The sequence below is a fragment of the Vanessa cardui genome, chromosome 26 (assembly GCF_905220365.1).
Source record: "Vanessa cardui chromosome 26, ilVanCard2.1, whole genome shotgun sequence".
NCBI lineage: Eukaryota > Metazoa > Arthropoda > Insecta > Lepidoptera > Nymphalidae > Vanessa > Vanessa cardui.
Genome location: NC_061148.1, coordinates 2666529 through 2681515, shown reverse-complemented (window position 1 = coordinate 2681515; position 14987 = coordinate 2666529). Strand labels below are relative to the sequence as shown.

Genomic DNA, 14987 nt, shown 5'->3' with positions numbered 1-14987 from the left:
AAAAAAATGTTTCAAATTTAAGCTTTCTATATTCAGTAGTTTTGGATGTACGTGAACAGTAGAATTCAAACCATTTTGTAACAATAGTCAGACAATTAATCAAAGATAATCCACATTCGCTATGATAAATTGATAATACACTTAAATATTCAAGAAATGAAAATATAAATGATGATATTGATCTGCGAGACAATAGGATGCAGACGGAACAGCTAGATCCCAGGTTTCATTGTTCGAGATCTATTATTAAATATCGTTTAATGTAACTGGCTGTATAGCATGACTTTACTCAACACTTTTAAAAATACACTAACGTTCCTTTTTTAAAATTTCATTTCTAGCTAGCCATTGAAAGAACATTAAAAATATCAACATCACAGCACCAATTATGTATGTTATAATATGCCCAAATATGTCATTGATTGAAGTTTTTTGTACAAATCTAATCCTATACAATCAGTCAAAATAAGATTATAAGTTATCTATATTGATATAGTTAATATTGAAGATTTTATTTGATTCTAAAATACAGATTAAAAAAGTTTTCATTTAAGAAACAAAAAAAAAACAGATAAAAAATGTTACATAAAAAAAATTAAAAATACAAATAAATCTATTTCTATAGAGTCGATGACATCGTAATCTCACTTCTACAGATTATACTTAAAACACATTCATAGCCATTGTGTTAGCGGAAGTCCCTTTCACTAGCACTACCTGTTACGTAATATCATAAATCATGTACATACGTCTGTTTGTTTTGAATTTGTTATAAATTTCATTTGATTTTTTGGTCAATCTAGATATTGTATTGTGGAATGAATGGAAATGAAAGTTGAGCGATTGAATGATTGAAGAATAGAAGTAATTAATGTTTGTTAAGAAAGTAAAGGCGATGAACGATTATTTTTTAATTTAATATTGGAAAGAGATTATTTTGTTTGTTGGTTTGAAGAGGGTAATCGACTGAATTAATGATTTAATTTTATCCCTTTTTTAATGCTGGCAAGCTACATTATTTTTGAATAGGGTATTATATTTACATCAGGACATATTTTTAATAAATAAATTGAAGCGCGATGCCGGGTCGGTAGATAGTCTATTATAATTTGATAGGTTATATATATTTTCATAATATTTAAATATTGAATTCATTTTACCACTCAATGATAATTGTTAACTGTCAACAGAAACACCGGAAAACCAATCCTTAAATGATCTATTCGTATTATTTTGTTTGTCCAAATGGATAAAATAATTGTTGAGTGAGTGTGTAATAGTGCACATGTATTTGCTTATATGACTGTATGTATGTTAGTAGGTATATAAATAACATTATATCTATATTTATATTGTCATAAACTTTTGTACCCATTTCTGCGTGGAAGCCTAGAAGATATCGCTCTTTACCAGTAAAACCTCCTTTTATAACATCTGTCATTTCATTTCGTCTTGGTATATAATAATAATATTCATATTTCGAACTTAGACGGGCACGCGCAAAGTCCGTTACAAAAAGTTGTTTTGCATTGATCCAACGAAGAGTGTAACTTTTCCAAACATTAAATGAACTGGTTTCAATTAAAATCGAGCTAAACCTCGCCCAAAACACGTTCCTATTGAAGGTACGTTACGTAAAAATAACTTCGCGGTAAAAGTTACAACGATAGTTCTTTTATCGTTCAATAAATCTATAATTATCCCATTATGGCTAAAATACTTTCGAGTTTAGCGCTACATTGTGATTGGTATTTATAGCTTACCATTCTTTCTATTATCGAACATTTTCAAACCATACCATAGATTACGATTTTTTTTTAATATAACTAGCGAACTAACCCGGCTTCGCATGGTTGCAATGATATGACAACACAGTGGAAACTTCTAAAATTATCATTGTTTCTTTACAAAATTGTCGACGATATACAAAACCTTCATCTCGAATCACCCTATCTATAAAAAAAACCGCATCAAAATTCGTTGCGTGGTTTTAAAGATTTAAGCATACACAGGGTTATAAGGACAGAGAAAGCGACTGTTTCATACTATGTAGTGATGTACATCAAAGCTGCAGAATTTTTACCGATTTTTCTATTGCCGAATATTTCAAACCATACCATAAATAGTTTTTTTTTTTAATATTACGTATAGCAAAGATGCAGACAAATTTTACCGTTTTTCCTATTATCGAACATTTTCAAACCATACCATAAATTGTTTTTTTTTTTTTTTAATATTACGTATAGCAAAGATGCAGACAAATTTCTAAAATACCTAGATATGACAGCCATAAATATTGCGAAGGCGTTTTTTTTTGCCTTGCGGTCGTTGGTTCTTAATAAGTTGTTTACTAGACATCATTACAGAACTTTTTGTTGCATTTTACGTAGCTAATGAATATTTGTATTACTTTCATTTCCTTATTTTATATATTTAATAGACAGCATAGACGATGTAGTTCAGTATATTTGACCTATGAAAGTATCTCTAGTAATTGATTTCTTTACTTAATTACAACGTATAATATGTTAGTTGAAATAGTAAGCTTAAGTTAATCTTTGCATAGCCAATCGTAAATAATTAGTTATAACCTTCTTAGTGTTCATAATACAAAGGCTTACTGGTCAACAATCGAGAAATAAGGGTTTAATACATTTTTCTAATACCTTGGTGGTTAAATTTTTGAAGTAAAATATTTATCTAAATTAGTAGTTACCTTAATACATAATACATGGATAATGACTTATAAAATATTATTATTTTTTAAAAGTGTCATTGTTCATTGACTAGGAGCTGAGACCCCGGCCCTACATCTCCATATTCAATACTTGAAAAAGTATTTCAATAATTGAATTACTTTTTTCTCTTTTTAATGACCACCCTAAAGTAAAGGTTAGTAAGACTAACACGATTATATTATGTAATGTTTATTATGAATATTACAAATAAATGTTAGTGTATATATCCAGCACTTAACGCACGTCGATACCGGTACCGGCCTTTCACCGGCAGGAAGTTTACGATATCAAGACACGGAATTTTGTACATAAACAAGTTTATATAACATAATGTAAGAGCAATTATGAGACAATGTGAGTTAATTCGTTACAAAACGCTTGTTCCGTGCGAAGAAGTGTTAGAACACATTGCGTAGTACTTTTTTTGTACAAACAACAACAACAGCCTGTAAATTCCTCACAGCTGATCTAAGGCCCCCTCTTCCTTTGAAAAGTAGATTTGGAACATATTCCATAGTTCCAATGCAGGTAGGTGGAATTCACATGTGGCAGAAATTCTATGAAACTAGACACAGATATATTCACGATGTTTTCCTTCAACGCTGAGTACGAGATGAATTATAAACACAAATTGAGCACATGAATATTCAGCGGTGCTTGCCAGGGTTTGAACCTGCGATTATCGGTTAAGATGCACGCGTTGTATCTGGGCCATCTCGGCTTTTTAGTACGTTTGTATTGAATATCAACGTTTACGTTTTTCGTTTATGTTTCATTGTTTTGTTATTGAATGATATTAAACTTGACTTTAGGTCTTAGAAAATAACTTGTTGCTCGTAAATATCTTAAAAGACTCCCATCTGTTGGCGGATATACTTGAATACTCACGACGAGAAGGGCAACCAGGAGATCTGTTTACTTACGGGACACTTCGATTTGTAAATTATCATTTTCTATGTAATCATAAAAAAAATATCTTTTTTGTGGTAGAGCTTTGAGCATCCCGTCTTGTTATATATCATACCGGCTAAGAACAATACTTCAGATTGTAGAGTTTTAGTTCGAACACAACTGTTAAATAGAAAATGATATGTAATGTTAATGTAAAATAAAATTTTAATATTTATGTTGTTGGTGTACCTTTAAATAAATAAATAAATAAAAATATTTGGAATCTTTTATTCGTGAATTCGTTTCAAACTATAAACGAGCCCATTCAAAATCGAATTATATGTAGATGTATCTACCACAAGCTACCAACTGTTCGGAAACTAGATTGTCCCGAGACGAACCGGCAAGAAACTCAGTAGTTACTGTTTTTCAGCAACATGAAATCCATGAGAAACTGTCCGATTTTTCCTTGTCCAACTGGTCACTCTCGAAGTGTTCAAGTCAGACGAGGATCACGATCCCTTAGTTATGTCAAGTCAATCTATCTTTTTTTGCTGATGTATTTAATTTAATAGACTATAAGTTCTGTATGTGTAGGCACTTAGAGTATATTTTTGTTTTGTTTTTAACAGCATAGCAATATTTTTAAAGTCATTTTTAGCAGTTATCTAATTCAAAATTTACCTACATGTTGCAATTCAGCTCAATAGAATGCTTTAAAGAGTTTAGAGCATACAATTCGACGGGCAAATGGGCCACATGGTGAGTGGCTATATTGGCGCTGTAATGAATATTAACCATACTTTACATTACCATACCAATTATTAGGACTGAGATGTTATGTTATTATTATTTATCAGCGAAACGTTCCGGCTTAGCACGGGTGTAATGCTAATAAGAAATATACTACAGAATTACTGAGCTTTTTTAAGATCTTTATAATTTGTGTTTTGTTATTCCATGTCAGACGCGTTTTTGTTATACCATTTTTTATACAGACTTCACGAAAACGCGGTCGAACGGGATAAAAAGTTTTCAGCCAAAACGGTTCATCCTTTCTTGATTTATAAGTAGTCTAACTAATTCCATTTTGGTTTATATATATGTAGATTATTATTACACTTATCCTTGTTACTCTCATAATCTAAAACGGTATAAAACAATACAGTTATTGGTAACTTTTATTGAGAATGATTTGTAATTCAGGATATTTGTTGTTTGTTACCATACTTAATTTCTTAATTTAAATTATTATAAAGAAATAAAATACTAATTATTTTGATATTACTTAAGACTAATTTTCGCTCAGAATAAACCAAATTTTACTAAGGAATCACATTTAGAATATTTTTAAAAGTGCGTTTATGTCCTACTAATTGACACAATCGACATGTATACGAAATCTTACCAGAATCTTGTAATTTGAGGGTTATTAAGAAACATTCAAACTCTCAGACTTTCACGCATACATTTTCAAGATGTTGTATCAATGCTTGACCTTTCTTATGAGGCCGACCGTCATAAAATAAAATGCATTTGTCAAAATCAATACGTAAGAAGTTATAATTGTCTAATATGTTTACTACGACTAAAATATTATGTCTGGTTAAACGATGGTCATAATTATTAGGTATGTCAATCTAACCTAACCTCAAAACATGACTATTTAACTACCGCGTTTGTAATCCCGGATAGAATAAGGTATATAAATAATAAGCTACATAGAAAATACATAGATAAATTCTAGGTTTTGTCGAGTAGGAACCTTCTTGGACAAATGCAGAAGTATTTACCCAAGTTTCATCACGATCTGATAAATCGTCTGAGCACGTGTAGAATAGAAATATAGGTACAAACAAGGTCAGCTTTGGATAAATTTGAGACGATCAATGTGATCGTACGATACCTGATTGGTCAAAATTGTACAAATATAGGGATGATTTCCGTTATACAAATTAAACTAACTATATCCTTTTCCGGGACCAAACTACCTAACCAAATTTCATGGAAATTAGTTCAGCGTTTTAAGCATAAACAGATTACTTTCGCATTTATAACATTAGTGAGGATGTCTGTCTGATGATAGATGAGCGAATACACGGATACTGCAAGATGTACCTAGCAGTTCCTGTTATATCTATATTATAAATTAAATTTAAGGCGCTTTCCGGTCGCTAGGAGTTAATTAGGTAGCAAAAAGTTGTCCCGTTTTCACGTGGCACTATAGAGCAATGCAGGGCCGCCGTAAGCGGGTGTGCAGAGCGTGCACTGCACGCGGGCGGCACGTCCAGGGGGCGGCAAATTGAGCAATACATCACGTACCTAATTCAAGTCATTATTATAATTCCCACAAATCCTTAAGAAGCCCTTAAGAAATCCTCAAGAAAAATATCGCACTGAGTAAAGTTAAAAGTCCGTCGTCTTTTATACTATGAAAAACAGTACTGTCAAAGTTAGGAGAATCCCCTTTAAGCTTCCTTATCAATTGGTAGATTAGGTATCCGTTACATTGGAGGCGGTAGTCCAAGGGAACGTAGTTCTAACGGTATCACCGGACGTGGCGAACGACTTCAATAGTCTTTCTTTCTTTTTTTTTTTAATTTAATTTACGACATCCTCGGGCTCAAAGCTGCCCATGCCTTTTTTTATTTTACATTTATGCACTTTGGTGTTTTATATTTTATATTTTTACCAAACATCAGCAGATAATCGCTGGACTTCCAGCTCACCGTCGTCCTTTCGAGACCATAGGGGATGCACTTAGATATCACGAGTTGCCTTCCTATTTCAGAAGGCCGTTGGGGCATACCTCCACGGTCAGGTGATCCTTTGGGAGGGGGCGATGGACGACTTGTCCGGCGTCTGAAGTTGGTTTTGACTGGCTCCTGCGGGCACCGACCTTGCCCGGGATGGGTGTGTTATCCTACGCAGACGACGCCCTCATCACGGTGACGGGGCGAACCTTTCAGATGGCGGCCCTAAGGTCGGAGTGTCGCTCACGGTGGATCGAATCGAGATGCTGGTCTTGAAGGTTTCTGTAACTAAAGCGGAAGCCCTCCTAATCCACGGTCCTCGCTGAGGTCTCCTCGAGGAGCGTCTACCGCCCTCCAAGGGACGGTAGTTAAGGCGCAGACACATATGAGGGATCAGGACCTCATCCTGGATGGGAGATGGAGCTTCGGGCAACATTTTGTCCAACTCAGCTTGAAGCTCATCAATGCCAACGTAGGAGGACCTTAAACACCTTGCCTGCGTGCGCTCTATGGCATGGTATTTTTTTATTTATTGTAAATCAATAAATCTAATCCAATCCATCAGCCCATTTCCGTCCACTGCTGGACATAGGCCTCTCCAATTGCACGCCACTGAGATCGTTCTTGGGCTAGCATCCAGCTCCTACCAGCCGTCTTGCGTAAGTCGTCACTCCACCGTGCTCGAGGACGTTCTACACTACGTTTGCCGAGACGCGGTCTCCACTCTAGAACACGTTTTCCCCAACGGTCGTTGGTTCTGCGACAAATATGGCCAGCCCACTGCCACTTCAGCTTACTAATCCGGTGGGCTATGTCGATGACTTTATTCTCTTCGATTATTTTATTCTCTGTCGGATCGCCTCATTTCTGATGCGATCCCACACAGAAACGCCGAGCACGGCTCTTTCCATAGCACGCTGAGCGACTTTAAACTGGCGGACCAGCCTTGCCGTGAGTGTCCACGTTTCGGCTCCGTATGTCATGACGGGTAGGACGCACTGATTGAAGACTTTCGTCTTAAGGCACTGTGGGATCGACGATGTAAAGATTCGACGTAATTTTCCAAACGCTACCCAACCTAGCTAAATTCTTCTATTCACCTCGTCCTCAAGGTTGTTTCTACCTAATCGCAAAGTCTGCCCAAGGTAGACATATTTTTGAACGACTTCTAGGACGGTACCGTGTATCGCAATCGGTACCGTTAGAACATGTTCATTGAACATGACTTGGTTCTATCCAAATTTATTCGTAGGCCGATGCGCACAGAAGAATCAGCCAGATCGTTCAGCATCTGTTGTAGGTCAGCGTTTCTGCCACGATGACGATGTCGTCTGCAAATTTCAAGTGAGAGATGTATTCGCCATTGATGTTGATGCCAAGTCCTTTCCAGTTCAGCGTCTTGAACATATCCTCCATTGCAATAGTAAACAATTTAGGGGAAATAACGTCCCCTTGTCTCACTCCTCGATGAGATGGTTTGGGATTTGTTTGCTGATTCTGTACTTGGACGGAAAATACACCTATTTGGTTGGACTCCCTTAATGCTCGTAACAAGGCTCTTACGGGACCGTGAGAACAGTGCTGCTGACCCGCTTCGCCGAAGAAGACCAGTAGAAGGGGTCTTCGCTATGGATGTCTTCTCCTCCCGCCATAAGTGTCCCGGGGTTAAGGGTTTCTGTAGTTTTGTAGTTCCCTGAGAACTCCCTAGGAAGTGGAACCCCACAGAGGTGAGCCTACCGTCAGGACGTCACGGTAGTATGCACAAACGATCTCGTGAAATCCTCCAAAAAGACGGAGTGGCTTTTTTAGCAGGTATACACCCCGCCCCCCACCTCATGTGGAGGAAAAGTGGTATGCGTTTTTGCAGCGAGAAAAAATGGGCGGCATCATAGGTATTGCACGCGGGCGACAAAACAGCTAGCGGCGGGCCTGGAGCAATGTTATGTATAATGGAAGACTTCTTGATGCTTCTTTGAGGAAAACTATCTCACTATACATTATATACATATATTAATATTATAAATGGGAAAGTCTGTCTGACTGTCATTCTTTCACGACCAAACCGCTAAACCGAATTTGACGAAATATGGTATGAAGTAAATTTGAACTGCAAGAAAGGACATATTCTACTTTTTGTCTGACACATCAACAACACGCGCGCGAGTACTAGTTTTTTTATATAATTATACCAATATACACAGCACACGTTAGAACCTCTTGGGAGAAATGGTTTTTTAACACAATAATTTCTACAAAACATACAAATTAATTTAATTAAATCTTCCTCGTGAGTAGATCTGCCTTATATCGAAAACAGAAAGAAAACATCAGTGATAAGCACGTTTATAGTATACATAGACTATATACTTATGTTAAATATATATATGTATATAAATATATTCATTTTCCACTGTAAAGATATTTGTTATGCGATCGGAAGCGGAAATAAGACAATGTGCCGTAAGATCATGTCAATTTAAGAGAAAGTTAAACTGACATTAACATATATATAGCAATTTGTGCGCCGTCTGTCCATTCATTAGAAACAGCATATTATAATTACACTAACGAATGTTAAATTGATAAGAATAGACTTCGTCGATTCGCACGTGCCAGCCAGCGTCCACTTTTACATTGTAATGTTAAATTTGTTTTAAGTACATGTTGTCAATTAAAAAAAAAAGCTGTCATTTTTTTATGGAAAAAGTTTTTATATAATTATGATAATAATTGATATTTTATTTTTAGAATTATTATGTCGTCGATTAGAACCGGATTTAAAAGTGGATTACAATACATGGATTATGTGAAATAATGTACTTATTAGCTGAATTTTATTATTATACAAAAAATAAAGATGAATAACTGTTTGCAATGAACAAGCGTTCATTTGTTTTTTTTTTATAGGTATATGATTTTTTTTTTAAATATATGTCATGTCATGTCTAGGTCCTCTGTTATCCTTCCCTAACTATAGTACTCACTTTAAATATTGTTTATCTGTTTTAGTGGATTTAAAATAAAAAAATATTGAACGTACTTATCGGGTTTTCAAATGTATTAAAATTTAAATAATATTTCCTGGAATTGGGTCAAAATTAATTCGAATACATACGTAAGTGCTTTTAATTAAATTTAATTGAAGTCAGTCCTTATGTATAATGCGTGTAAGAATATACAAAACTGAGTAAATTGCTTACCGCATTATTATCTTGCGACAAAGCATTTCCCCATATACTGCACGCTAGCAAGACCGGAACCCACTGTAACAAGAAAAATGTTATGATCTCATTATTGTGTAATGTTTTTTTACACATTTGATCCGAGCAAAGGTATTAATCCTTTCAGCTTTAGTTACCTCATTACATACTTGCTGAATTTAAAGTTTTTAAAGAATATATAATATGCATATTCATCGAACTACTAAGTAATACTAACTATAAGTGTTTATTTATATGGCTAGTTAGAGTGTCAAAGCTACATGTCGAAAAACGTGTGTGTTGACTTACACGCACACTAGTAAAATAAAATAAAAAGTAAAGTAACAGTCTGTACATTTCTCACTGCTGAGATAAGGCCTCATCTTCCATTAAGGAGAGGATTTGGAACATATTTCACCACGCTGTTCCAATGCGGGTTGGTGGAATGCACATGGGGCAGAATTCCGATGAAATTAGACACATGCAGGTTTCCTCACAATGTTTTCTTTTACCACCGAGAACGAGATGAATTATAAATACAAATTAAGCACATATATATAGTGGTGCTTGCTTGGCTTGAACCCGCAATCATCGGTTAAGATGAACGCGTTCTAACCACTGGGCCATCTCGGCTCTACTAGTAAAGTAGTGACGTTTAACCAGTATAATAACGCAACCAATATAATAACAGACTGGTTCGTTTTTTTTTTAAAGTCTATCTAGATATATGTGACATGTATACCTGTATATGACAGGCTATTATTATCAATTAGTTCGTAATTAATAAGATATTCAACTTACCATTGCTTAAAGCCAGGATAAAGAATTATTGTTTCTGTAGTTGCTCAATTGTAGACAGACCTATAACAAAATGACAATTTTAAAATACGAGTATATAAAAACTTTTTAAACACTGGCTGTAAAAATTGTCCTCTTGGCCTCTAAGTGTTAATTCTACCAGTAGAAGTATGACTATTTGGCGGTAAGATAATTTAAAATAATGTTTAGATCGTATTATTGAGACGGATCTGCATCTGCAGTAAATACGTTTAAATATGGGAATAATTGTGTGTACGGATTGTTACTCAAGCGACTAAAATTATTATAAATTTACATACAAGTCGATTATCACGGAATTGGCATAAAAATGGTGCACATGCAATCTGTAATACTAGTTTATTATTTTTTTTTTGTAATTGCGTTCCTGGTATACTAGGAAAAAAGTATCAATATCGTAATCGAATCAAAACAGTTATTCTATTGTAATAAAGTCGTATAGTAATCGATATATAAGTTCAATTTTAATGGTAGCTTCACTTAATGTAGTTGTTAAATGACGATTCAAAAGTGCTTGTAAAAGCCTACTAGAATGAAGTATATTTTAATTTTGAATTTTGATTGACTCTCAGCTACAACTAAACTAACTTTATTTTTTTTTTAATTTAATCGATTTTGCCTCGGAATCAAGGTCATATCCCAACAATTATATGTAGTAGAATTGTTCCTAGTGAATGTGTCAAATTAAAGGTTCATCAGACGTCTTGAGATGGTGAAAATCACCTTGCAATACTTCGTAACTTAAAGAACAACCAAATGAAAGTGTCAAAATAATAAAATCTGTTTAACGACCAGCGACGCAGCGACCAGCGACCAGTTTGCTAGAACATTTATGATTATTACGCAATTAAAGGGATATAAAGTACCAGAATCATGTATCAGGAAGAATTATGGTGTGTATGTCATGTATTGCGCAAGAGCCCTGCGGTTTACTTTAAGCAACTCTCTCTTCACAACTTCAATTTACTGCGAACGCATGTGGTGAACTTAATTTGTAGTGAGATAGATAGTTAATGTCAATTTTGATTTTGTAATTTACGCAAACCTCGATATCTCAGCGGCTATCAGCGATGTGAAAGTCTCAGATACAATTCTGACGTTGGTCGTATCTCTAACGGTCGTTCATAGTTTTTGCCAATTAGTTTTTGAACCATAACTCGCGTTAGGAGGTAATTTATAAATCAAAATAAATAATATGCTGTTCGTTAGATTTTTTTTTAAACGTACGTTGTAATCTGAATAAATTTATCTGAAGAAATCACATAAGAAATGTATTTGTCGTTGCGTTATATTACATTACACCTTTATACCAATCAAGAAATAACCACGCGTGTCCCTGCATATGTATAACTGGAGGGTACGCGTACCATTGTTTGCAAAATTGAAAAAAATGTTAAGGAACGCTTGTGTGCGAAAGGTGATACAATTAGTTACTTTATGTTTGATATCACACCTTGGAAATAAAACGATAGCCTCCTGGATATTTCTATTCATATACAGTATGTATCTAATTAATTTGACAAAAAAAGACGCGCTGTGTTTCTGTCGCCGGTTCTTCTCAGGTCAGGGTGTTCCTTTTTCCGAACCGATGATAGTGTTTGATTTGACCATCAATAAAAAAGTGTAATGCTTCCACATTGAATAAAGTTATTTTATTTTGATTAATTATTCACATAGCCCTTCTTGATTATTTTAAAGCTATTCGGAACCCTAGTTATAAATAGCCTTCTTCATCTACTGTCAAATATAATCAAATACATTAAGATAATTCCATAGGCATTATTGCTAAGAACTTGCAAGACATATTACTCAATAAAATAGTAATTTTTAAAAAAAGTTAAGTAATAAATGTTTCAAAATTATGCACTTTACTTCACTTAGTAAGTTTGCGTAGTTGTCGCAGATATTTTGCAAATGGATTCGCTAATGAATGTAAAATGCCAAATTATCGCAAGAGCAAGCCAATGCAACTTAGCAAACCGAAATATTTCTATGTATGTGTTAATTGAAGACATTATTTCAAACACTATCACTACATATTATAAATACAAAGTTTCCCGGCTGCGTCCGTCTGTAAGTCGGAATTATTGATTAATATGGACTTCCTCTAAATCACCTTATTATGGCTGTTAAACATAATAAATGTGTATGTATACTTAAAATTGCGAGGCACGTTGTCTGGATCAAAAGAGAGTTTTATTTAATTCCCGTTCACAGAGCCATCATCATCATATATGGTAGAAATATAATCTAGAATGCAAGTAGTTTACTGGCGTTTTCATCTCCCTTAAAAATATGTGGGGATCTCCTAGGGAGCCTCACCATTGATCCTGATATGAATTAATTATCATCGGTCGAAGCATCCGGATCTTTTACACTCAAGTCACCCTCCCTCCAATTACCATCACGTGCGGAAAGCATGTAACGCGATTTTCTAGTAAGAAAAAAAAAGTTAAGACGTGATAGCATAACAAGCAATAAATAATCTTTTACTGATGGTAGGGCTTCTTGAAAGCCCGTGTGGGGTATGTACCAGCCACAGATCAGTTGTTCTAACAACAATAGTACTCAAACTGTGCTCTGGAAGGAAGATATTTATTACATAAAGAATTAGTACTCGACTGAACGGAAATTTTTTGATTCGACTGCATTAGTGTCAACTTGTAGGTAAGTAGAATAAAGTCGCCTGTAAGAACCAGCTGTTTGAGTGATTTTTGTTTTATGGCATAGGTTGGCGGAGGGGCATATGGGCCACCTGATGTAAGTGGTCACCATCACCCATAGACAATGACGCTGTAAGAAATATTAACTATTCCTTACATCGTCAATGTGCCACCAACCTTGGGAATTAAGATGTTATGTCCCTTGTGCCTGTAGTTACACTGGCTCACTCACCCTTCAAACCGGAACACAATAATACTGTGCACTGTTATTTGGCGGTAGAATAATTGATGAGTGTTTGGTACCTACCCAGACGGGCTTGCAAAAAACACTACCACCGAGTATAAGGCCGCTTCTTGTTCGTCTTTCTTAAACGTGACTAAACGATGTCTTTACTGGTGTACAGTAAATAGTAATTTGATTTGATTTGAATAGCCCTCATCAAGACTGAATCGAATCGATGATAGTGAAAACGAGCTGTCAAGTTACTGACACTGACCAGTGAAATGGAGATAATATTATAGGCAAGGAAAACTCTGCCCTAGATCTCGTGATATTGAAATCGGATACTGGAAAATTGGCGTTGGGTTTCAAGTGGAAAACTGAGATACTACTGAGTTTCTTGCTGGTTACTCTTCGTAGAGTCTACTTTCGTAGCGATGGTAGCTTTATGTTACAGTACTGTACATAACTGATTCTAAATTCAAAAAAGTCTACTGGAATAATAAAATATCTTGACAAATGTCTTTAGATGATATCTAATATGTTCCTATCAATTGTTGGGTGGTGTTATTGTGCACATGTATTTGTATGTATGATTGTGTATATGTTAGTACGTATATACCTGTATATCACTAGTAGTCGACCGCAGCTTCGCTGGCTTTTTAAGGTTTTCGTTGTCATGTGTCATGTAAAAAAGTAACCTATGTCCCTTCTTGGAGTTCAAGTTTGCTTCATACCAAATTTCATCAAAAATTTTCAGTGGTTTGGTCGTAAAAGAGGCACAAACAAACAGACAGGCAGAGTTATTTTCCCATTTATAATATTAATATAGATTTATTTGATTTGGAATTATCAGAGAGTGATGTAGACGCTAGCTAGAACTTAGATGGCCTTGGTTACGTTAATCTTAAGCAAAGACTGCGGATTCAAATCCTGTCCCGGTTTGAACCCATAGTGAACAGCCTGATAATGCCCTACTGAGACTTATAACATCTCGCGTTTAAGGAGAATATTTTGATTGATTGACAAAACAGTTACGTACCTAAAATCTGGGAAGGAACTGACTTTCCAAACACAATAATAATTTGTGTTTATAATTCACCTTGTGCTCGGCGGTGAAGGATAACATCGTGAGGAAACCTGCATGTGTCAATTTCATCGAAATTCGGCCATATGTGCATTCCAACAACCCACTTTGGAACAGGGTGGTGGAATAGTTCCAAAATCTTCTCCTTAATGGGAGAGGAGGCCTTAGGAGGCAGTGGGAAATTTACAGGCTGTTATTAATAAAAAAGTAAAAGTAATGTGTGTAAAAAAAAATTAACCGTCAAACATCTGAGTTTAACTCTGTAACGTAGAATCCTATCGAATCATACATTTTCCTCATATTAATCATGTCAAATGTGATATCGGTGACGCAATGCGTTATAAAACGACTCCTCACTGGAATGCTCATTTCGAGTTTACATAACATTTCTATCATGGCTGCAATCACTAATCAGACATTTACCATAAGTGTTTTCGGTTATATAAATCAGGACATATATGTATATGTACCAGATATCATATATAGCTTTGACGCATACAATTATGTCACTAGTTATTTATTTAATAAATTAATATTTGACAACATCACATACATTACTCTGATCCCAATTTAAGTAGCTAAAGCAATTGTGTTATGG

The 14987-nt window shown here is 35.0% G+C and overlaps 1 protein-coding gene across 1 annotated transcript in view; it reads right to left on the bottom strand.

Annotated features, from left to right (window-relative positions):
- The window catches only part of LOC124540858, a 34963-nt gene that overhangs the window by 15825 nt on the left and 4151 nt on the right, over positions 1-14987 (bottom strand). The window contains exons 2-3 of the mRNA XM_047118622.1: positions 10384-10443; positions 9583-9645 (exon numbers count right to left, since the gene is read on the bottom strand). Coding sequence (XP_046974578.1) covers positions 9583-9645; positions 10384-10386 — 66 coding nt within the window. The 5' untranslated portion in view covers positions 10387-10443. The remainder of the gene's footprint in view (positions 1-9582; positions 9646-10383; positions 10444-14987) is intronic.